General features: G+C 35.2%; 1 protein-coding gene across 3 annotated transcripts in view; it reads right to left on the bottom strand.

Annotated features, from left to right (window-relative positions):
• Positions 1-1775: 1775 nt before the first annotated feature.
• LOC119639698 (potassium voltage-gated channel subfamily H member 8) overlaps positions 1776-23737 on the bottom strand; it is an 81395-nt gene continuing 59433 nt past the window's right edge. For all 3 annotated transcript variants that reach the window (XM_038037274.1, XM_038037275.1, XM_038037276.1), the window contains exons 10-16: positions 23511-23690; positions 17940-18058; positions 4881-4961; positions 4679-4774; positions 4457-4610; positions 4270-4394; positions 1776-4200 (exon numbers count right to left, since the gene is read on the bottom strand). In XM_038037274.1, coding sequence (XP_037893202.1) covers positions 2368-4200; positions 4270-4394; positions 4457-4610; positions 4679-4774; positions 4881-4961; positions 17940-18058; positions 23511-23690 — 2588 coding nt within the window. In that variant the 3' untranslated portion in view covers positions 1776-2367. The remainder of the gene's footprint in view (positions 4201-4269; positions 4395-4456; positions 4611-4678; positions 4775-4880; positions 4962-17939; positions 18059-23510; positions 23691-23737) is intronic.

Genomic DNA, 23737 nt, shown 5'->3' with positions numbered 1-23737 from the left:
CATCTGTCAAAGAAATACCAGGAACAATTCAATCAAAAATCTCAAAAATAGTGGGAAAAATTTCATCAAAAATCTCCAACATTGCCAACAATAATTACAAAATGTCATGGGAGTTACTTTTAGGTTCCTTTGTGATATAAATCGCTCGCATTAGCTATTGTTTGTTCATTTTGCTCAACCTCGGTTTGCGATTTTTATCATAAATAAAGACACCTCCTCAAGACAATTCTGTTTCCTAGAGGATTTTCGTTGACAAAATTGTTCGAAGTGCATATAAACATGAGGTTCTTTAAAAAATAAAATGCATACAGAACGTTAACATCGACATAATTAAGTCCGCTCTTAATTATTGCGCTTTGTTTTTTGTTTATTACTGCAATCAAATAATTGATACTCTTAAACAGGCAAAGGTAGTAGCGAACCAATTTTTTGGAAATAAATTCAGATTAGCGCTTTTGCTATACCTACTGATAAAAGAAAACATTCTCTTCTCACTAATCAATCATTCATCAGTGATCAACAAATAACAGCTTGATATTTTGATCTTGTTATCCCACCTTTCTTAAATCCCCTACATCGGCCTACGGTTATTCATGTATCGACTTTCCAAAATAAGTAACTGTATGGGAAGTGGTTGAAAAAGTGGTACGATCCGAACCATTTCTAATAGTTTTCAGACACGAACCAAATGATGTCGGCGCTTACTGTAGATTAAACACAAAAATACGCTAACAGACGTCAGTCGGACAGACAGACAAATACGGCTAGATCGATGGCTCTTGCGGAGCTTCTTGATCGTAAAAGGGTAACGCTTGGAAGAAATTTTGTTTTTTTCAAAAATAATTTTTAGGCAAAACTTCAGTTAATGTCGTTGTCTAAGAACATATTCAACGGATTTCTTGGCCAACCACAGAGAAGTTATTCTTTTTATAAAGTGTTGGCGCGATAATAATGAGAAAATTTTACTAGGCAAAAAGGGGAAGAACGATTGGCTGTAAGTATTCGACTTAAAAGCAAAGACACAGCAAACGTGGCAAGCCATGCAGGAAAATGGTTAAAAAATCGGACGGTGCAGCTAAAGAAGGAAGGTTTTCGTACAGAACAAATCGATGAGAATCTTGAAAAAACTGACGAATGATTTAATGGCAAGAGAGATATTTTTTATCTTTAGAATAAAGTTGGATTTGGCACTTCAAATTGACCCTATAGAAGACGATTTAATTCAGTTAATGTCGCAAAGGAAAATTTTGAAAAGAAGCGCAAGACTCTTCTTTAAGCATTGAAATTGAACGGTTCATTAAGAATGTGAATTCCTACTGACTGGTCATGCTAATGCAATTTTTCACACCGGCATTGTGTGCGGGAATTTTTCATCGAAAATCCAACCTAAATGATTCTGTAAGCGTTTCCCTAGCCTGATGGAGATCGGCGTAATTCCCTGTGGCTTTTCACGGAATTATATTAATCCCTGCAGTATAGAGATAAAGACGAATACGAAAGATACCCTATTTTAGATGAGAGTAAACAAGCCTATCTCATTGACCATCAAAGACATGGCCATGATATTTGAGACAATCAAGTCAACCTAAGAAGGAAAGTATTTGCAAAGCGGCTTTAAATGGGAAAGTCTTACCACACACTTTTTTTATCCCGGCGGGCATCTACTTGCGATCTGCATAACAAAGTAGTTAGACATCTGCCCTTTCTGAACAATATTCATTAGGGATTCCCTCAAGCTCGCCTATAGGTTGGGAATGTTTAATATCAGCAAAAAAAAAAAAAAAAATATCCCAGCAGATAAGATCAAATACATAAAATCTATCATTAATAGTACAAACATTATTGCACAGTTTACATCTTAACACGTTTGCACTCCCATGTCGACGTAGACTCGACATATTGTATTTCTTGCGCCAAGTCCTACATTGCCTTTGAATCGACACATCATATGATTCAAATTTATTAATTAAGGGCGTTGATGGGGGATAAAAAAAAAGTAACAAATCCAAAGGACCGGAAGGAAGGAAGGATTATCAGATCTAAAGAGTATGTACGATAAGTTTTGGTTCAAATTATCTTCGACCATGTCCTGCTTCTTGTCAAGACCCTACCCCTAATGAATAGCAACTCAGCTTTATAGGAAAAAAAGAAAAGTATTTTGATGGAAACACTCAATGTGATATGTTTAATGACTCTCGCCCCGCTATTCTATCACTTGCAATTTGACCTTTACAGGGTTCATATTTTCCGTATCTGAAGCGTAGTTAAATATTGAGCTTACAATTTGGAATTTAGCTGTAAGCCTATGCTAACCACAAAAATTACTGGGTGCGTAGCAATCGAATTTATCAACATTTGTAGATAAATTCAAGTTGATGCAGCGTCTCGCAGTGAATGTGTCGACGATAGGTCGCGTAGACCTTTCTCTAATTTGTCTGCATCACCAGCCGAGAAACGATAGGCAGTAAAAGTTGAAGGCGAAGTATTACGTCGATGATTGTTAACGCTCAGTGAAGAATGCTCGGTATTAAGCGTATGACGCTTAGTTGCATGCAAGCTGTTGTTAGTATTAGTGTCAGTCGCCATTGAATTTGATCGCATAAAACGACGGTTAGCTAAAACATTGAAAGTTTCTTGGACACTGGTCGATGGCGATATTGAATTGATCTCTTTTGCTGGCAATTCCGGTAGTCTCTTGTATTCACCACTTTTCGATCTTTGCAATTTCCAAGAGGCACGTTTCGCAGATCCATTAATAGGTTTCGGTGGACTTATTAACGCACTCGTCGGCCTTAAATTGCCTGGACTACTGCTATTGTTACTAGACAAGCTAGAGTTGCTATTTTTTCGGCTAAGCAGCGAAAAGTCTTGCGATTTTTGCACCGAATCTCCTTGACTGGGTAATACTTCGTCCTTCAAGGAGTTATTGTAATTTAATGACTTGGCCGGTATCGGCGATTGTGTAGAATTTTCATAGACTTCTTCGGATTGTAACAGTGCATCGGTTGATCGGCAACAGTTACTGTTACTGACAGATTGTTTCATAGCCCAAAGATATTCATTGACATGTTCGTCGTCGGACGTTGGAAAATACTTTGAACATCCATTATCTAATAGCGGATCTTTCGAACTTGTAGAATAGTCAGCCGGTGATATAACTTCTTCAATCGTATTCAGTGGTGACACTTGCAAGGACTGATGCTGTTGCAAGATGTCTAGCTCGTTATTGATCGCCATATCAATACCCAAAAGACCCAAAACCAAACGGGGATTAGAGACAACAAACTTTTCAATGGCTGGCATATCAATTTTATAAGATTCAGTTTGAGTGAATCGTGAGACTTTTGTAGTTTCCTTGACCGGATGTGTTATACATTTCAGTTTTTCTTGCAAATGATCCGGTATTACTGTCTTTAAAGTTGTTTCATTAATTTTTTCTATTTCTCGTCCCCAAATCTCCGGAGGATGCGATGAGCTACGTTGTAAAGCCGAATCCTCACTGCTAATGGATGAGTAATTTACACCGATCATAGCGTTTCCACTAATATTTGGTATAGATCGAGCAGGTGGAAGCCGTAAACTTGCTTGAGATGCCATTGTTGAGAAAGTCATTTCTTGTAAAGCGTGTAACGCATTGCGTACCTCAAGGCTTAACTGGGTCATGTCTTGATGCAAGGTCGACACTTGAGAGTCCAGTCTGTCAAGAGAATGTCTTCTGTTTGCTTTAGATTCGTCACTTCCGCCTTCGTTGTCATCCTCATCCAGAGATGTCGTGTCAACGCTGGAATTATTATTTATGGAACGTTGACGTTCAACGCGTTCACGTAAGGTTAATAGTGAACGACCTCGCTGGTGTAATTTACTTAAACGCGGACTATTCATACCCAGTAGAGGTGAGCGACCTAACATGGGTGACGGTGTAGTTACACTGTGACGTGGAGATGCTGTTGTTACAGTCGCTTGTCCAACATCTTCTACATCGTCCTCCCCTTCCTGTTGATTTTCATCATCCTCGCTAATGCTTGGTAAAGGAAAGGACGGCCCAATGTCCGTGTCTTGACATTCGTAACCCTCACGCAAATTGTAAGTAAGATCATGTTGTATGTCATTGGCAAACTGTTGCTGATATTCTGGATAAAGACGCAGCACTTCTACCAGACCTCCCATATGAACGCATTTCAAATCGCAATAAGTAAGAGCCTAAGTTTCACAGACAAAGAGACGAATTAATAAAAAGCATAATACTGTGACGTGATGTGTGTGTCACACCTTAACGTCGCTACTACTGCGCACAACGACATCCTGGCCAGCACTGTTTGTTGTTGCCGTGATCTGACCATTTGAAGTGATTACAAGATGCACATTAATATCCGGACCAATCAGATCACCTTTCCCTGCAAATGACAAAACGATTCATTTAATGCGATGCGGAAAAGAGGAAAATTTCATAACTCACCCAGTATAGCGACAACCATATCATCTTTAATAACCTCCATGGAACCATTACATAAGTAATAAATGTAGTTCAAAGCATCGCCTTTATGTATTAGATATTCCCCGGGAGCACAAAAGTTAGTTTTGATATGCAAAGACAGCAGCTTGAGACAGCCCTAGAATAATTTCGGCGACCAGTTGTGTCCATTTAAAGTAAAAAATCGACAAAGAAATGTAAATGTACCTGAGAAGCAGCTTCGAAGATCGGTAATTGTAAGATCTCTCGATGTAAATGCATCGAAACATCGCCACGTAACTCTTCCGGAAATTCGCGTAAAGTCTAAAAAAAGTAAATATTTAAAAATCTATCGCACGACTTGGAGAGTAATATATAAAAAAAGATCTTTCGCGATTTGGAATCGAATAAATAGTTTGCACATACATACCTCATAGATATCAATACCATGGTTAAGGGACCAAGAAGTTTGAAAGTAATCCTCTATCCTTTGTTTCAACTCCTTGGGCATCTGTGTCAATTAATAAACACATTGTTTGTTGTCAGTCAGATTTGTAAAGAGACGAAATTTTAACTTAAGTTACATTGCGTACAAGAATCAAAAAACATTTGAAAATTTCGTAACTACTTAAAAGATTACATACCTACGTAAAACATATTTTTAAATAAAAACTAGGTAAGCAGCGAACGATTAAAAGGTTGCGGTAAAAACCAGGAAGTTTGTATACGACTTGAATCGATTTTTTGTTCCAAGAACTCGCCACTCATTACCTTATGCATAAAGCCATTGACGCATAAATAAAACAAATTTGAATTAAAATTTTAACAAAAATTCCTATTAACTCTTGCAGTTGAAAGATTTTACTCTTTACTCAACGACATTACTTGGCATTATTACATAGAAAATATTCCATTGGACGTTAGCTAAGGGTTACTTTCTGTTTTTCTTTTCTTCACTTTCACTTATGCTTATGCTCGCAAAGCGTTTCTTGGAAATGATCACTAACGTAGCGCAAAACAAGCAAGATGACTGCAGTGGAGCAAGGCCAAATGTTAGATACCCTATATCTAATGCAACTAACTAATTTCTTAAATTATTATCGTAATAGAATATCATAAATTATACTTGGTTTCCATAGTAAAGCTCACTTCACCCGTGGACTGAGGTACACAAGATAGGCATACTTTGTTCAAACTTTGGTGCAATTAATTTTCTGGTTAAATTGATCTTATTGACCAAGTTTTATGATAAAATAATAAAAGTTAAATCGTTTTATACTCTACCTCACTTGCAACGTTGTATCAAGTTCGTGTCCATGTATGCGACTTCTACAAGGACTTCAGATAGGCCTATCTTTTATTATGCTGATCGTTTCAGAATCGTAATCTGAATTGATCTAGCCCTGCCTATCCGTATGCTGTGTCTCCATGTATCTTTCTATTCAAGCTGCAGATCGAAATTTTTGAAATACTTTGGCGAAATTTGGCAAATCGACGCGTTTCGGTCCAATAACGAACGTTATTGAAAATTGTTCGGATCAAAGTATTTTTTCGAGCACTTCCCATATAACGGGGTATGAAAACAAGTCAGAACATTATACTCGGACAAGGCGTCCCCTTAGATACACCACTTCGCCTAGTACAATTACTCACTTGGTTTGTTAAAATGACTCATTGACTTCATGCATGGCATGCTTTTCATATTGCAGGACGCCAGAACATTACATGGCTTGACCCAAGGTTCGCAAATATAATTTACTTTCTAAAAATTTCATCATTTTTAGTTTCGATCATCAAACGAGACTCTCTCTCCATATAAGGGCGTGCCATAATCTCAAAAATAAATCTATGTGATCCAAATTCCATATGAAGGCGGACCAACGGACAGACACGCAGGTGGGTCTATCTTAAGCAATATACTCTGTGGTCTATCACATCACCTACAAGTGGTGTAGGATCCAACATAAGCTGTTATGAGTGATTGCATTAAGCCAAGTTGTATTAAGTGTTTAATGGTCGGCCGTGGGTAACTAGAGTGTTTTTACTTTTCTCTTATTAATTTACGTGATTATTTTAAGCGGTGCCTGTGCTTCGGTTTGAATATTTTCTTCTACCCCGATTACGTTTTGGAATCATTATCTTCATTTCTATAGATTGAACGACAGACGGATGTGCATACATGACTTTTACTATTCAAGTTAGTTAAGAATATTAACATTTATACTATAGGGCTGTGCAGATGCCCGTGTTACAAACAAACTAACGGATAGATTTCATTTTTTATACTCCCTACTGAATGTAAAAGTTTGTTTATTTCTCCTCTCAAAGAGCAATTTCAATTAATGAGCTTGCAAAGAATGCTTGAAACCAAGCGCAAACCACTTTTTGATACTTTTTACTCACATTTACTTTTAATGAAACACTGTAATTATTTATATCAAAGCTTTAGTACCCTTTAAGAAAATAAAAATATAAAAAACGTGTTAGTTATTATCATAGAGTGCATTACTCACTTTGTTGCGTGAAAAATTTTATATAGCAAAGCATATTTTAAAGCCTAAAAACCTTATATTAAGACAAGAAAAAAAAAAACGCACGCATTCATCTTTGATTTATATATGAAAAGTGAATCTCTCTTGCAGTTGAGACTATTAAAGCCACAAGTGATTTAGTGGAGGGCTTGACTCAAGACGCATTGTTTCTTTTACGATTACAGAGACAATGTACAGCTTGACGTAACATGAATAACTGGTGGTTCGATTTTCAACGTCACTGAGCATTAAAACGTACAAACTCCTACAACACACAAGTGCAAAAGAAGAGGAGATTTAATTTAACGCCAAGGGTAATGTAAACAGTTTGGTTTAAAACCCTAACAATATCGATTTAAACACAATAACACAATAATAAAATCAAATATGCTATCTATGCTTAGATGAATAATAGGGCCACGTCATTGCTGCCAACTCCGCAACGTGACTGCGCGTTTAAGTTTCCGCGAATTAAGTAACATCCTTAACAAACACCCTCCCAAGTTTTCTTAAGCTCGTAAGCGTATGAATATATTAGGTTTACCGGAAAGTTCTGTCCGGTTTTACATTTAAATTAAATCTGAATTTTTGAAATCGGTCTGAAATGGTTTGTCAAGTTAAATTAAGCCTTTTCACAATCTCCGATGCCGTCGAACAATGATTTCGCCCTAACATGATCTTCACAGCACTGTCGCCGATCAAAGATGATCGCCCAAAGCATGGCTTATCGGAATGATCGAACCAACTACTGCATTTTCTTGCTGCAATTCGTACCAAATAAAGTGACATAAATCACGATTGGTTGTATCTCACTTGATACCAACATGAATCATTTCCGTTATCATTCATTTATTAGGTGAATATGTAGACATGCAATGATAAAAAGCGAGAGCCGAATATGCGTTAAATGAATAAATATATGCACACTTGTTGAAATCGGTTTTAACCGGAACGGAAATAACTTTCCCGTAGACCTAATATATATGTTGTATCCAATACCAGAAATTTATCGCACTTACGCAACATAAGTACAAAGTCTATCGTCACAATCTTTTCATAGAACCACTGCATGAAATTTGAGCAAAACCCTCTCAGTCAATTTATTTAAAGCTTCTGCTTTTGTTCAACATAATATTAAATGTTGGACGTTTTTATTATACTTGGCAAAGTTGTTAAATAAAAGATTTGCGGTAAATCTCGTATTTCAAACAAAAAAGCATTTATGTATCGAGGCATTGAAATTGTTACATAAGCGTATATTTTATATCAAACTCGAGACATATTAGCTTTATGAAGCATTCAAAGCGACTCGAAAAGTGATAGTTAATTGGTCTTGGAATGGAGGAAGGAAAAAGTCGTCACCGTGGCACTCTAAAAACAGTTAAGAATATTATAGTCACGCAACACCGACGATTACATACCCCACAGCACTTCGCCTACTACAGTTATTCGCTCGTTTTCGTGATAATGCTCCAAAAAATACACATTATTTCGACGCAAAGCCATAATTGCAAATAGACCTACGGTGTCCAAATTCGGTAAGATAGATTTCTTTGTCAGTTTTCATCATGAAATATTAGAAATTCAACGTTTTCAGCATAAAAAGCTGTCATTCCCGTAGGAACGGTTTTATGACGACAGCCGGTTCAAAAAATTGCCCCAGCCGATCCAACGAAAATTTCGAAAATTGCAATTTTTCCCCACATAACGACTTTCCAAAATAGTGCGTCATATGGGGAGTGGTCGAAAAAGTGGACCGATTCAATAGCGTTCATCCTTGAGCCAAAATACGTCTGCGTACCAAATTTCATCAAAATATCTCAAGAATTGCGATCTGCAGCTTGAACACACGTTACGTGGACAGACATCAAACGGACAGACCTATAGACAAGCTTAGAACGTGAGATGTTGCATACGTCCGCGCTAAGTCAATATGCCCGGTACAATAAGTGACGCAGGGTATAATTATCTTCCAATTTTATAAATATTTGTTCAAGAAATCAAAAAGTTTTTCTGAGTTATTTATAAAATCCTTAACCAATATTTGAAGTACAAAAACGGATTTACACACTACGGATGCGAAAGAAGTCAAGCTTTTATAATAAAAGAGTTCTTCACAAAACGCTCACATAAACCTTTTTTTCTTTGTTTTTATATCTCTTACTAATATCCTTGTATTATTACGCATTATTTTCTTGAGCTCTAGCGAGCAGACACTGTAACCTCGCTATAATAATGCTCACCATAAAAAAGTTACATATGTAATAATAGATGAAAAACAAGTGAAAACATTATCGCTGGTAGTGGCCCATCAGCAAATCCGCTACACTACTTCGCTTAATAGTCATTCATATAGCTTGCAAACAAAGCGTTATATGGGAAGTCGTCGAAAATGTCCCCCAAATCCGAAACATTTTCAGTAACATTCAGCGTTGGTCCAACGAAAAAGCGGTGTAAAAAATTTCTTTAAAATATTTCAAAAATTGCGTCCTGTACGTAGAACGCAAAAAAACAAGACGGACAGACAAGTTCAAATCAACCTGGAAACTAATTCTGAATCTAACGGTAAAATAAAAGGTGTGTCTATCTGAAGCCCTTCTAGGTGTAGAGTGCAATTAAAAAAAATCTAATCGAATTTTCTGCTAAAGCCACTTCTAACCATTTCCTATATTCCAAGTTAATCGGTTAGCTAAGGAATTTAGGCAGTTTTAAGAAAAAGATTTTAAGTCATTTGAAGGCAATAAAAAAATTCACTGCAGGAGGCGAAAGCAAAATTACAATTTGTCTAGGAAACTGTTGCAAGGACTGCTCTACTAACTGCTGTCATGGGAGAGCAAGTCATTAAATCAAAACTTATTTTGAGTAAATCATTATTTCGCTCTCATATGCACGTTTTACGTAGAATGCAAATTATTTACCCTTCAGAGATTATTTAAATTCTATAAATTTTGAATTAGCATTAATAAACGGATCGATTTTACCATGTCGGTCTGTTAGCACGACTACATTTACATTTATTATACGCTGCACTAATTGCGATGCAGGTTATATTTACTCTGTTGTAGTATATGAAGTTTGAGTGGGTTTATCTAATGTCAAGAAGGGCTTGATGCAGATAGATTCTTTTTCTTACCGATCGATTCAGAATCATTTTGTCATATCATTTAAATATGTCTGTACGTCTGTCCGTTTGTTCTCTGTCAGTATATGCTTGGATTCAATCTCAGTCGCAATTTTCTATACATTTTGACGAAATTTCAAATAATGACTCTGCTTAAAATGGATTGGATCGGACTACCCTCCTTGCAAAGCCTTAACTAGAAAATTGTTTTACGAAAAAATATGCCAATTTTCAAAATTTCTGAACAAAAATCGGTACTAAATTGATCTGAAAAATTTTGAACCCCTTTCCTTAGAACCGTTACTACGAAAAGTAAGTAAGTTTATTTGGCGAAATGGTTTGACTTATAATATTTGGCAATGAAAAGCAGTCCATAATTGAATTGAATGCCATAAAAGTCATCTGCAAAAAATTTAGGTCATTTAGGTCTATTTTCAGTATCCCATCCCATCGGAACTGTGTGAGCGTATGACAAATAGGTTTATTTTTCAATATTTTATAATGAAAATTATTCAATAGTAGGAATTTGACATAGAAATTAACTATACAATATCCGGAACACGTTTGCCTGTAGTTAGGGGCCCAGACCGTATAAAGGTGCTCATGCAAAGTAAGCCTTTATATTGCAATGACGTCTTTACTTTACTTTTCTCGCATTTATAATGAAAATAAGCGAATGGTATAAAAACTTATGACAAGAAGATTAATTTTTCTGAACCTTGACGACGCCAAGACACTTTTTATGTGCTTCCCATGTAATAGGTGCTATGGAAAGTATACTTTACGAAGAACTTATGTACGATTTTTGATATTCTATCATGAAAATGTATGGAGAGTTATAATAAACGAAGTGGCGTAGGATACTTAACGGTCGGCCTTGCCTACCTATAACATTGCTACTTATCTACTTTCCGGAATTTATAATAATAAAACGGTTGTTGTAGATATTTAAAGAACTTGCTCTCAAATTTGCTTAATTAAAAAAAACCATTTCGACTTGTTATTTAAAGAAGTAAGAAAATTATATTCGATCGCGTCCGAATTTTTTACACGTGGCGCCGTTATCACTAGAAAACGCTACAAAGAAAAAGGAAAAAATTAAATTTTCTTACTCTCTAATGTTGGGTAGGAGTGGCTGCTTAGAATAAAAGGATACATTTATGTCGCATAATAGTTTATGATTAACGAGCAAGAAAGATGGAAAACGAAAATGCTTTAGAGAAACAGAGGTAATGTTTCCAATGTTTCTGCCGGCTTCATTTTTGCGACCCAGAGAATGTTCACACCAGACATTACATATACGGACGGATGGGAACTCTGATGAACACTGACGTGTTTTGGCCCAAGTACGAACGCTGTTGAAAATTGTTTGGATCAATCCATTTACCGACCACGCCCCATATAACGCTCTAGTCTGAAAAGTCGTTATAAGAAAAAAATTTGCAATTGTCAAAATTTCTCAACAAAAGTGGCTAAGTAATAGTATTTCATCACTCTAAATTGGTTTGAAAACTTTGAACCGGCTAGGGAAATTTTTTAGGGCCCCTCTTATATAACCGATCCTACAAAAATTGAACCTTAATGCGGCAAAAAAGTATAGTTTTCAATATTTCATGGTGAAAATTCAAGCCTACCAAACTTGAACCACGTAGGTCTTACAAGGATTCTCTTGACATCCAAACACTTATATGCCCAAAAGATCTAATTGTTAATTAATTTATGATGACAATTTGCTCTTAATAGTAATTTAATATAAAACTCAAGGAGACCAAATTTGAACCACGTGGGTCCATTTCTTGCCGCCGCTCCGTATAAAATATCTTATGAGTAGTAAGTCCTTCGGAAAAAGTCTTAAGTTTTAATATTTTGTGATGAAAATTTATAAAAAATTGTAGCGATTATTTTTTGGGCTTTATCATGAAGATCAAGCTCTTTCATAAGAAACCCCCACGCTTTGCATGAACAAAATGTGTACTTTTCTTTGTATTATTTCCAAAACAAGTGAATTACTGTACTAGGCGAATTGATGTAGAAAATATAATGGTTCGCGTACCCGACTATGATATTGTCATTTATTTTTCCCTTCTTGTGTCCGGGTTCCATGTTGAGCATAACAAGCATCGGAAGTACACTTTGAAAAAGCTAGCTAGCTAGAGAGTGCTTCATTCGTTTTCACTCTCCTCACATGAATATTAAAAACTCAATCAAACTGATGCTTAACTTTCTCGCCTATATTTGATAGGCTATAAGTAGAAGACGAAAAAGTAAAATATTTGTGTCTCACTATTATTTGTGTACGAATTCCATCACTTTATCGTTACATGATTACTTTAAATATGTTATACTAACGCATATAAATATGTTATACGAACGTGTATACGTTACGTTTAGAAGCAATAACTCATTTAAATGCCTCCTAGGTTATGATGTTGTTATGTAATGCTTTCGTATATATTTATCCGTGTTGAAACATATTTTCTTTCAAGGCGATGTGTATCTAACAAAAAAAAAAAAAAAAAAAAAAATGCTAAACCAAAGCAAATGTACGTTAGGTATCAAGAGATTTCGCCTAACCTTAATGTGCTTTTTTCCTTACGCCCACATCAGTAGCGCATAGATATCCGCTAGAAACACGCTATATATTGTCTTAAAAAGGAGAAAGAAAACGTGGCCGCCGTAAGCAGTTATAAACGAAACATGAGAACCTTTATTCACTATCAAACTTGCATTATATAGCATTTCTACGAATTAAAAAAAAAAAAAAAATTTACGTAATATTAATACACTTTTATTAAATTTATCACATTCTTGTTTGTTTTTGTGGTTACAATTGCTGGCCTAGGGCGAAGGAAGCCAAAATAAACGCTTAATAAAATTAACAAAACTTCCTTGGTACGCTAAGAAAGGACAATAAAATTGAATAATAATATGCGAGTGTGTTAGTTATTAAGCGCATGTTTAGATATCAAGAAAAAAAAAAGAAGAAAAGTATTATTGAAAATCTCTAAAAGAAAGGCAACATGGAAGTCATTGTCGCGAGGCGCCTTGATTGGGTTAAACATTGCTTGGTGCAGTTGTGCTTAAAAAAAAAACTCATTTAATCTCAATGTTTATAACTAATCTTGTACGTAAAGTATTTTAAAAGTAGTGGCTTTCTTGTGGTTGCGCAGTGTTTGAATGGGAAACTTCAAATTTTGACCAAAGAGAAGCAATTTCGTATTAAATAAACAAGTAAAAGCACCACAGTGAGCCACAGCCCGCCATTAAATACCCTACACTACTTTGCAGTAATTCGCATTAAAACTTTTCAAAATAAGAGCTTATATCAGACGTGGTCGAAAAAGTGATCCGATGAAGAGCAATTTCAATAGCGTCTTGCACCGACACATGCCAACACGCCAATTTTCACCAAAATATCTCAAATAATGCGACCATCGCAGATTGAAAACAATAGAATACAACAGACAGACATACAGAGGGACGGATAAGCTTAAATCGATTCAAGAATTGGTTCTGAATTGGTCGATATAATAAAAAAAGATGGGGCTATCTGAACCCTTCCAGGGTGTTATACATACTTTACATATTCTCTGAAGCTTCCTTTTGGGCGTTGCATACATTATGAGAGAAAACCCCCATACTTCAGCGGAGGGTATAAAAACAGAAATTGATATGGCTTTCCTTTCAAACACAATGTCTCGAGAAAAATACTTTTGTTGTTTCCCTCCTGTTTATTAATGAGCGATCTCTGAGATTTTCCCTTAAACTAAAAACTTACGTCACCTTGTCATTTACCGGTGAAATATTGCCTTAAACACCACATTCTTTTTCCACTAAAATACTTAAATAATTGCATACGTGGCCGAGTAGGTAAAGAATCGCGACTAACAACTCAATGGCCGCGGATTCAAATCGAAAATGAGTCAGAGTATCTAAGTTAAATCCATAGTTTGTTATATTTATATGTTTATATAGTTTGTAAATAAATTTAACAATAAAGAAATAAGTATAATTTATCGCACGTTAGCCTAAAATGGGATAACGAAAGATTCAAACCAAGACTGCAAAAGCATTTTTATTTCTTCTTCTTCTTATTATTATCATTATTATAATTATTGTCATTATTATTATTGTGATTATTTCGACTTGACCCGGAGAAGCCCAATCGATCAGAATCGCGAATACCAAGTCAGTGTTTGCGAGAGTACAAGTCTCAGTACGGAAGAGCAGATTTGATCGTGGCTGCACATATCTATGGCGAGTGCTTGGCCGGTAAAGAGATAACACCGATTAGGGCAACTACATCCCTCTCTCTTCGGTAACTCTTTTCCATTCCGCCCTCCTTTCTAAATGCGTTAAAAAAAATATGAAAAAAACGACATTACTTATACGACACGAATACCAAATTAAACCAAACAATCGTTGCTCTAGCGTTACACATACAACGTTCGTTGCCATTTTCACCACTTAATGTTCGCATTTTATTCTTTGCTGAGTTTCATTCATATTTTTTCTTTCTTTTTAATATTAAAAATATTTTTATAGCATTCGCGATTTTTCGTTTAAAATTTTATGGTCTGCAACAGATTAACGAAACGGCAAATGTTGCTCCAGCCATACTTTTTCTGTATTTTTTTTTTTTTTTTTTTTTTCCACAATTCACCGTCTGTGCATATAATGAGGCCTTCATACGGTGTAACAAAGCATTATATATACCTTTTAGTATTTGATATAAACACATTGTTTGTTTAGTTTATTTATGCTAATAAACATTCTTTTTATTTCCTTTTCAAATGGGGATTTTCTAAAGGTCATTTCGTGTACACAGCGTATATTTCATTCATTCATGATAAACATATATATATATGCATATATAAATACACATAAATAAATCTTAAAATAAATGTAAACAAAAAAATATTCGTCATGTGTATATGAATGATTTTGAAATATTTCCATTACACATACGCGCACACACACACACACACTGGATATACATAATGTGTACGGCAGGGCAGACAAAAATGAGAAATGAATCCCTGTCTCGGATTCTTTGCGAATCAGTGACTCAGACGTAAAATGTTATTTTCAGACGTGTCAATCTTTGTTCTTATATACATATATATATATATATATATATATATGTGCAATTTGTGTAGTTATGTACGAAATCCTCTCATCTCTTGTTTTTCGATACTTTTACGTGTCGTATCTGATAACATGACGCAGAAAAATAACATAATTAATGAACATATACGTACGTGTGAATAAGGAAGAGTAAGCGGATGTGTGTGCGCGTGTGTATGTTTTTTTTTCAGGTATTTTTAGTCGCCTCATATGCCGTTTATTTCTCATTTACGTTTGCGGTTGTTTGTATAGCAATACCATTCGCATTCTGTTTTCTATATTGTAAATGAGCGCAATAAACTATTTTATCCTTTCATTTTAACCCATATCGGATATGTTAAATTATATCTAATAAATTGTTATTTGTCACGTTTTATCCTGTTTCTTTTTGTATTGATTTGTATTAAAGCGTTTATCTACAAACCGATCTCATAGCTACGAGACAATAAACCCTATAAACCAAAGGGCAGAGTAAAGGACATTCTTCTCTTCAGTTTTAATTTAAACGACACCCGAAATTTGTCGCAGTTTTGTGTAAGATAATTTAGCTTAGCAGCCACCTGCCGGGATGTTTACGGAAACCATCATTACTTTTCCTAAATAACTTCATTAATTTCAATTCAATACATGTAAGAATTTCGGCTTATTTCTGTTAGAATGCTAAGAAGACTAAGTAACGGCTTATATGTCCAGTTTATTAAGAATTTATAACAACACGCAACATATTATACGAGCAACTGAATATTTATCATCATTTCATAAAGTCCGATCTACGGCATAGGCAGTAGAATTCGAGTTTGTCAGTTGGAAAGCCAGACTTTCTGCACATCGTACACTTACATATGACTACGCGGTAGCACAGATTTTGGACTTAGAACATTTGGACATTTTCTTAACAAAGTTTACCCGCAAACAGATTTTATTTAGACTTCGGTTAACACAACACAGCTCAACTAAAATTAAATAAATTTCTTGTCCGCTTGCTTGTCAAACGCAATGAACATTCCTGGCCGAGACTACACATGTTATTGATATATCGCAAATATTTGAAATTGATATTTTTAAAATATTTGGGAGCAATTTACACTTCACGGGACGATGTACGAACTATAATAAAATTTATATTTACGAAGTACGCTCTTCTTGTCGCTTAGGTTCGAGACATTAGCACAACTCAATCAAGTCTCAGCATTGGCAATTGGGTGTTCGTTAAAAGAAAATTTAGTAATCAAGGGGCTTTTTTTTTCTTCAACAGTCGGTCAAGGGCGCCACGGTGAACGAAAGTAAAGAAAGAAGTAAGAAAAGAGAAAGAGATAGCACGCGACGGCAGCCTAAAGCCTACACCGGTAAAATAAACCGACTAAATATTCACTAGAACTACGACCAAGTAAGGTCTACCTCGCCGAAATTTGAAGCCGACGCGCTGTCATGGAGACAAAACTTTCTTACCAAAAGAAAACCGAAAAGGCTGTTGACCTTAGATAAAATTGCTGATTTTAAGAAGGAAAGAATAAGACAAACAGGCTTCCAAATCAGTTCGAATACTTTGCGAATATCAAACATCGTCTGCAACTCCATCTGCCGGGTATAGGAAAAAAAGAGGAGAAAGTAAAGGAGAGCTTTCAAAAAAGGTTTTTTCCTCCATAATTGAAGGGCCATGCCAACCTAGTGGACGCTAGCCTCAACTGCCGCGGATTTCTTCTCGGTCCGTTCTGGTACCGACATCTCCGCGGCCACTTTTGCCCTTTTCATAGGACAAACATGGAAATTTTCATAGCCTGTCTGTCGCTATTTATGAATAGTAAGCAAACAGTCCAGCAAGCCAAAGTACCCTCAGTTTGTATTGCAATGAAGACGTCTGCTTTGATCGATTTGGCCCATTTTCGATACCATTTCCCTTGGAAACGCTTCCAATATTTTCGGGAAACTTGAAGCCGACGTTTTTTATGGCTATGAAGAATATATGTGCTTTACGCGGGCTCTGAAGCTTTCCTTGTGAATATGATAAACAATTCATCGGTGGCGGGAATAAAAAAAATCCTTCGAAAATGCTTGAAACTATTTTCTCTTAAAATCGTACTGAAACGGTGCAAAAAGTTTGCTGACGGCAAACTGTGCATACAAAATATCCCTCTAAAGGAAGAATATCGTGAAGGAGATAAAAAAAGATTGTTTTAAATTTTATTTGAATAATCTCGCAATTTTTTTATGAAAGTATATTACGTTGTGAATACATTTAAGCATCAACCAAGTTTATGATACAAGTATTTCACTACAAGTTAACAGAAATTACAATGCTTTAGAGCGACTATAGCAATCCACTCTACCGTTACAGTGAGTTAAGCATAAGAGAAGGATATAATTATTATTCAGGAAATTTTTAAATCATAACTCGCTAAAGTAAGATGAACTTTTCGATGGCAATTTTTTTTTTTGGCAAAAGTGTATTTCTTCCATTTATCTGCAAATGATATGAGTTGATAGATAGCAAGGCATAGCTTTAGTATTATTTAGATGATGACGATAATTTAATGTTCGTACGATTCAATATAATAGAAGGATATCCGTCAATGCCTGCGCTATATTCCATTATACATACGCTTACATACATAATCTTAAGTATATTTACATATGTCGTCCATATGTCGATATATATAAATACATTTGCATGAGCATGAGTATTTACGAAACCGTAAAGCACATAACATACCTGATGTAAAGCAATAAAGTCCTTTAGATCCCTCCACTTACTCTCGTATAATGAACGACGCGAATACATGCGTTGTATTATCGCAGTCACATTACCGAATACGACTGCATGCATCAAAGCTGAAATACAAAGGAACGAATTTAGTGACATTCATACACTAATGGGATTACAACAAAAGTGAGTTGAGAGTTAAAAGATCATATAAGTGCAAAACTAGCAACCAACAAACCAACCAACATACATTTAAGATGTACGTCGTATGTCGACATATTTGAATGTAAGTCGTGATGTGAATGAATTCACCATTCACTTATATCCGCTATCAGAATAAACGCTTTAACTTTGTCATTGCGTTTGCAATGCTTGAAGGTGAATATATTATACATACACTCTATCCAGATTAGCATAAAACAGAAAGCGGTTTTCATCCGCTTTATATAAATATATATTTACATTAATATTACAAGAATTCGAATGAGAAAAAGGGGTTACCTAACCGATGGTTATGATGATTATTCAAGATCGAGAGCAAAATTGAAAACCGATTTAAGATTCAAGCAAAAAAACAAGTCAAAAACAAATAAATAATAAGTAAATGAAAGCAGAAAAAGCGCAAGCCAAACAAGTTCAGCTCCAATGGTAAACTTTTATAAGAGTCCAGGAACTGTGAAGTTGGAAGAAACTTGAATGGACTTCTACGCTCTTCGTTTACTTTCGACAGCAATACTCTTAAGTATACCAAAGTTCTTTTGCGCGATTAAAGTGTTTCTCTTTGTTCTTTGCACTCTCTTGTAGGGGAGTAGAAAGTGCACCACATAGACGAAGTTGACTATAAACGTAAAACCCGGCAGAAATTATTCAAAATAATACAAGTTTTCAAAGAAACGTAAAACATTACAAAAAAATTTCTATATTTCGTGCACTTTCTTCTTTTTAAACGCATCACATCGTTAATTTAAGTTATTTTTGTCTTTCTTGCGATCGTGCTTGTATTACCGGAGTAGACTTTTCTAAGTTAATTTTTTTTTTTTGGAAGCTGACATTCAACGTTCTTCTTTATCATATCATTTCCAGCTTATTTTATTTGCTTTCGCTTCTTAAGAAAACCAGATGACTATGGCCGGTTTTCCAGAAGAAACCTTATGTAACTGCAACTCATAACCGATTTCTTCTCTTAATAAAAAATTGTTGCATGCATTTCACGTCCCGTACTTTTAAAACATCTTACATGAGATATATTTGTTACAGGTTAAAAATATAAGATGTCGTGACATTTTTTCTGATTTCCTTCGACTTTTATAATCTTTTTAATTTACTTAGTCCACTCCTTTTCTCGAAAATAGTACACTTTTTAGTAACATTTACCAATCACACAAATTATTCTCCGCTGAATTTCGATGCAAATCTCGACCATGGTGCTCGCTTTCATAGGGAAGCAAATACCTATGCTACAAGAACCAAATTTAGTTCGAAAGAGGATATCTTGGAGGATTGCTTAGAGTTACTTTCAAGATAGATTGCAACATACGAAGGACGTACCGAATGCCATACAATTTGTCAATCGAAATCATACCTTCCTCTCTTACTTCTTCCCTTTAAGGGCACCTGTCAAACGGCGACCAACTAATCACATTTATTTTACTATAAACAACATTTTCTTCATTTCAAATATTCTTTGGTACGTAGGAATAGACAAAATCTCACAAAAAAATTAAACTAATTTCTTTAAATTTTGAATTTATGAGGCAGTCGGGTCGGCTACCTGGAAGTTGTTGAATAATTATTAAGGGCACACATCCTCCTGGCATCAACTGTTAGAACCATGCTCAACATGTATACGTTAAGTAGGGATCCAGATAAGAGGTATAGCCAAGAGATAACCAAGAGAAAAACGTTAAGAGACCTCGTAAATACGTTGTCGTCTATATGTCGGATGGTTGACTTTGCCAGCATCTCGGATATCAGATCTGTCCTCTTCGTTGTGTTTTATCGAATTTTACCTAGATGTAGGATCCAAGGTGTGGGACGAAAAGGAAAGATGTTGTAGAATAGAGAAATGTAACAAAAAAAAAAAAAAAAATGCTGCGATATCTGAGAAATTTAGCGTGTCGCAAAGATATTGATCAGATATGGCCCCTAGCTCCCAGCCAGACGCGATCATCCCATGTCGTCATCGACAAGCAAAGACGTTGTAGGAGTGAAGTGAATATTGTATGGATTAGATGGGTTAAGCGGATGAGTTTAAATGTTGACTCTAATTATTCAATCTAGAATAGTTCTCTGAACGTAGAAATTTTCACAAACAATTTCTGGTGTTGTTCGTGCGAAAAGTGAAGAATGTAAGGCCTTCAGCATATAGTAAGAAAGGTAAAGAAAGAGCTTCCTTATTAAAAACAAACTCAATGTGAAATTTTCTTAATACAAAACACTGCATAAGTGACACGAACTTAGATAAGTCGCCCTTTTGTTTATACGTTAAACACTTGCAAAATCTCATGCAATAAGTTATGCGCGTACAGTTTCGTAAAAGCAACCTTGAGAATGTGTTAACAAGTTTATATAAAATGACGTTTCCCGGATAAAATCCATTATATTAACAAAAAAAAAAAAAAAAATTTAACAAGATTCAAATGTTATCTCGCAAAATTACGTGCAAACGTAAGCAGTTATAAAAAAAAGCGAATCACATCAAAGCCACTTCTTTCGTTTTTCTTACAAAAAAGACTAATTTTTCATAAATGATAATTACCTTTGAGAGCAACAGTATAAAAATAAGCCTTATACGTCTTATGGAACGCAATGAATATGTTGATATAAAGGTTTTGAATACATATATATGTTCTTTAATGCATTTTAAGTAGAAACCACCACAACTCAAACGCACTAAAACCTGTCCACATGTGTACACTTCGTTCATTAGTAAAATAAGCTAAAGCGTTATACTGGGCCACGTCCCACCATTATGTACTCTGTGTCATCTTCTCATAGAATGACTTTCCAAAATGGTGCATTAGATGGGAAGTGGCCGAAAATGTAATCCGATCCCAGCCATTTTTAATAGTGTGCGTCCTTGGGCCAAAGCTCGTCGTTGTACCAAATTTTATCAAAAAATCTCAAAAATTGGAAGCCATACGGTGAACGCAAAAAAACAAGACGAACGGACAGACGGACAAGCGAGCTTAAATCGATTCAGAAAGTGGCTTTGAAGCGTTCGGTATAATAAAAGGTGGGTCTATCGCAAGTTGTTCTGTGTTTTGCATACATCCGCACAAACTTAATACACCCTTGTACTACGTGTGGTGTAAGGTGTAATGATTCCGGTTCTCTTCCTTGTCTATTTAGCATATTGTACGCTTACGCTTTAGTGTAGGACGTGCACATAAGTCAAGATTTATTATAATTTTTTTCTTCTACTCACTACCAAGAGGTGGGATGTGTACTTATTTTCTCAAAACATTTACAACACCCGGAAGGAAACGTCAAAAACCGCATTTAACTATACACATATTCTTGATCAGCTTCAAACTCTGAATCATCTTAGGCGTGTCGGCCTGTCCGTCTATGCAATGAATCCTCCTAACAGCTAAAAACACCTTTGCCTTCTAGGTTTATAATAATAACATAATTCAACTGGATGGTGGATACACGGTAGAAATGTCCGCGCCTCGTCTATTCTACAAAAATGCAAAATGTGTGCCGGCCCCATTCGATATTATAGAGCGGAAATAGCTCATCTTCACGTTTTTTCTTGTAGAATCAAAATGATATGTTGTCGAATATAATTGTCTTAGATAGAAATGTACTTATGGTGTTTTGTTCCAAAATATATATAAAACCGAAAAGGAAGCTTCAGAGTCCCTATAAAGTATACTGAGTATAAACTCTCAGTGTGTCTGTGTGCCTGTGTGTTGTTGGTGCTCTCCTGGTTGCAAAAATGAAGATATCGACTTTAAAGAAGGTAGAAGCCTTGGAAGTTTCTGCACGCAGGTTAGTATTGAAAATGGGCCAAATTGGTCTGAGCAAAAATGCGCAATGGAGCGTAAACTGAACGCAACTCAGCTTTTTTTAAACAAAAATACTTCGATACTTGCTCATTACTTGGAAATTAGCAAAGTTATCGTTTGGGTCGAAAAATGGGATCAACCGGCCGGGTACACACAAAGTTACGAAAAATTAAATTTAATTTTTTTCACTTTTTTGAGATTTAATGCTTAAATAAGACAAAACGTTTAAGACTATGTTGTACCCTCCTCAAATGAAAATATATTATCTGCCTAATAATGGGTTAATTTTAAACTGCACATGGTCGACACGGCGGTTAATCTCTTCTTAATGATACCAGCGATATGGGTATCAAATAAAAGAACTTGGAGAGTAGAATGTCAAAAGCATAGGAATGGGGATAGGGTATGCGAGATTCGGCCCCCGCCGAATATAACTGGCTTACTTGTTTTTTTTTTTTTTTTACTATTATTTACAAAACAGCGTAACGGTAACTTAGAAACAGAAGTTCATCAAAGAATTGTACATCAAAGTTAGTTTTTTATTTAATTATAAAATATTTACTATATTTTGAGATAATATTTTTGGATAATATTATCGTTATTTAATATTCCCTTAGTTAAATCTCACAATAGTGTACAGTTTCATTATAAATTTCTATTTTAAAATAAAATTTTATAAAAATCATTTATTATTTAGATGAACAACATTCTTAACCAGTACAAATAATCAACAATAACTATTATGATAAATACGTTCTCATGACGTGCATATAAACTGTCTGCCCTATAAATAACTAGAGCAACTGTTGTACGCCATTGTGCATTTATACATGAAGTAAGTATTATGCAAGCTTTGTTATTCATTTTTTTTTTTTTTTTATTGATTATTTGAAAGAGGATGTATGTAAAACAAGCATATATAAAGCAATTCCTTTTGACCTAATGGGATGAAATCATATCTATCCAAAGGAGACTTTTGTTACTAGAGAAAAAATCATTTTTCATCCGGACGACGCAACTGTTCAGATGCTCTCACCATAGCTAGCGTAACTGAAGAATTCAAAGAGTGATTTGTTTCGAAAAGACATTCTATTAATTAAGTTCATCATGCTTCAATTAGAGGCATTTTGTGGCCAATAAACCTGATACATTTAGTTAAGTATAAATGGCAAGTGCTTGCAAGAAGTTTATAATGTTTGTATCATGACATTTTTCAAAAATGTCATCCATGCAATACAAAATGTTACATATACAAATTCAGAAGAAGTTGGTAGTAAAATTAAAACCATTTTTGAATTACAAAGGATTGGCATTTGTTCTTCTTCTTCTCTTCGCACAAAAGATGAGAGAAACAATTCTTTATAGGGCGTCTTGCTTAACGGGACTTTGTAACCTTGGTTAGGGATTTATTACAAAAATCGCATCAAATCGCTTACACACAGTCATACGTTCGTTGAGGTACTTAGGAGAAATTGTTTTAATGGTAACAGTAGCTAGTATTTATCTCAAGCATACATTTGGATATGAAAAAGATTGTAAATTATAGAATATAGCTTAGAACACTTACCGCCAATTAGCATCATAATGATTGAAAACACCTTTTCTGCCGTAGTATTTGCAGAAACATTGCCAAAACCAACGGAAGTTAGACTCGTGAATGTGAAATATAATGCTGTTGAATATGCCTCAGCATTTGTTATATTATAAACTGGCACTCTAAGACGTTCTGCAAGAGCATGCATCCATCCTGCAATGCACACAAACAATTCAATGAAATTACTTTTAATCCGCTTA

This window comes from Glossina fuscipes, unplaced genomic scaffold (genome assembly GCF_014805625.2).
Source record: "Glossina fuscipes isolate IAEA_lab_2018 unplaced genomic scaffold, Yale_Gfus_2 113, whole genome shotgun sequence".
NCBI lineage: Eukaryota > Metazoa > Arthropoda > Insecta > Diptera > Glossinidae > Glossina > Glossina fuscipes.
The sequence above is the reverse complement of the archived record's forward strand: the minus strand, read 5'-3'. Positions and strand labels throughout refer to the sequence as shown.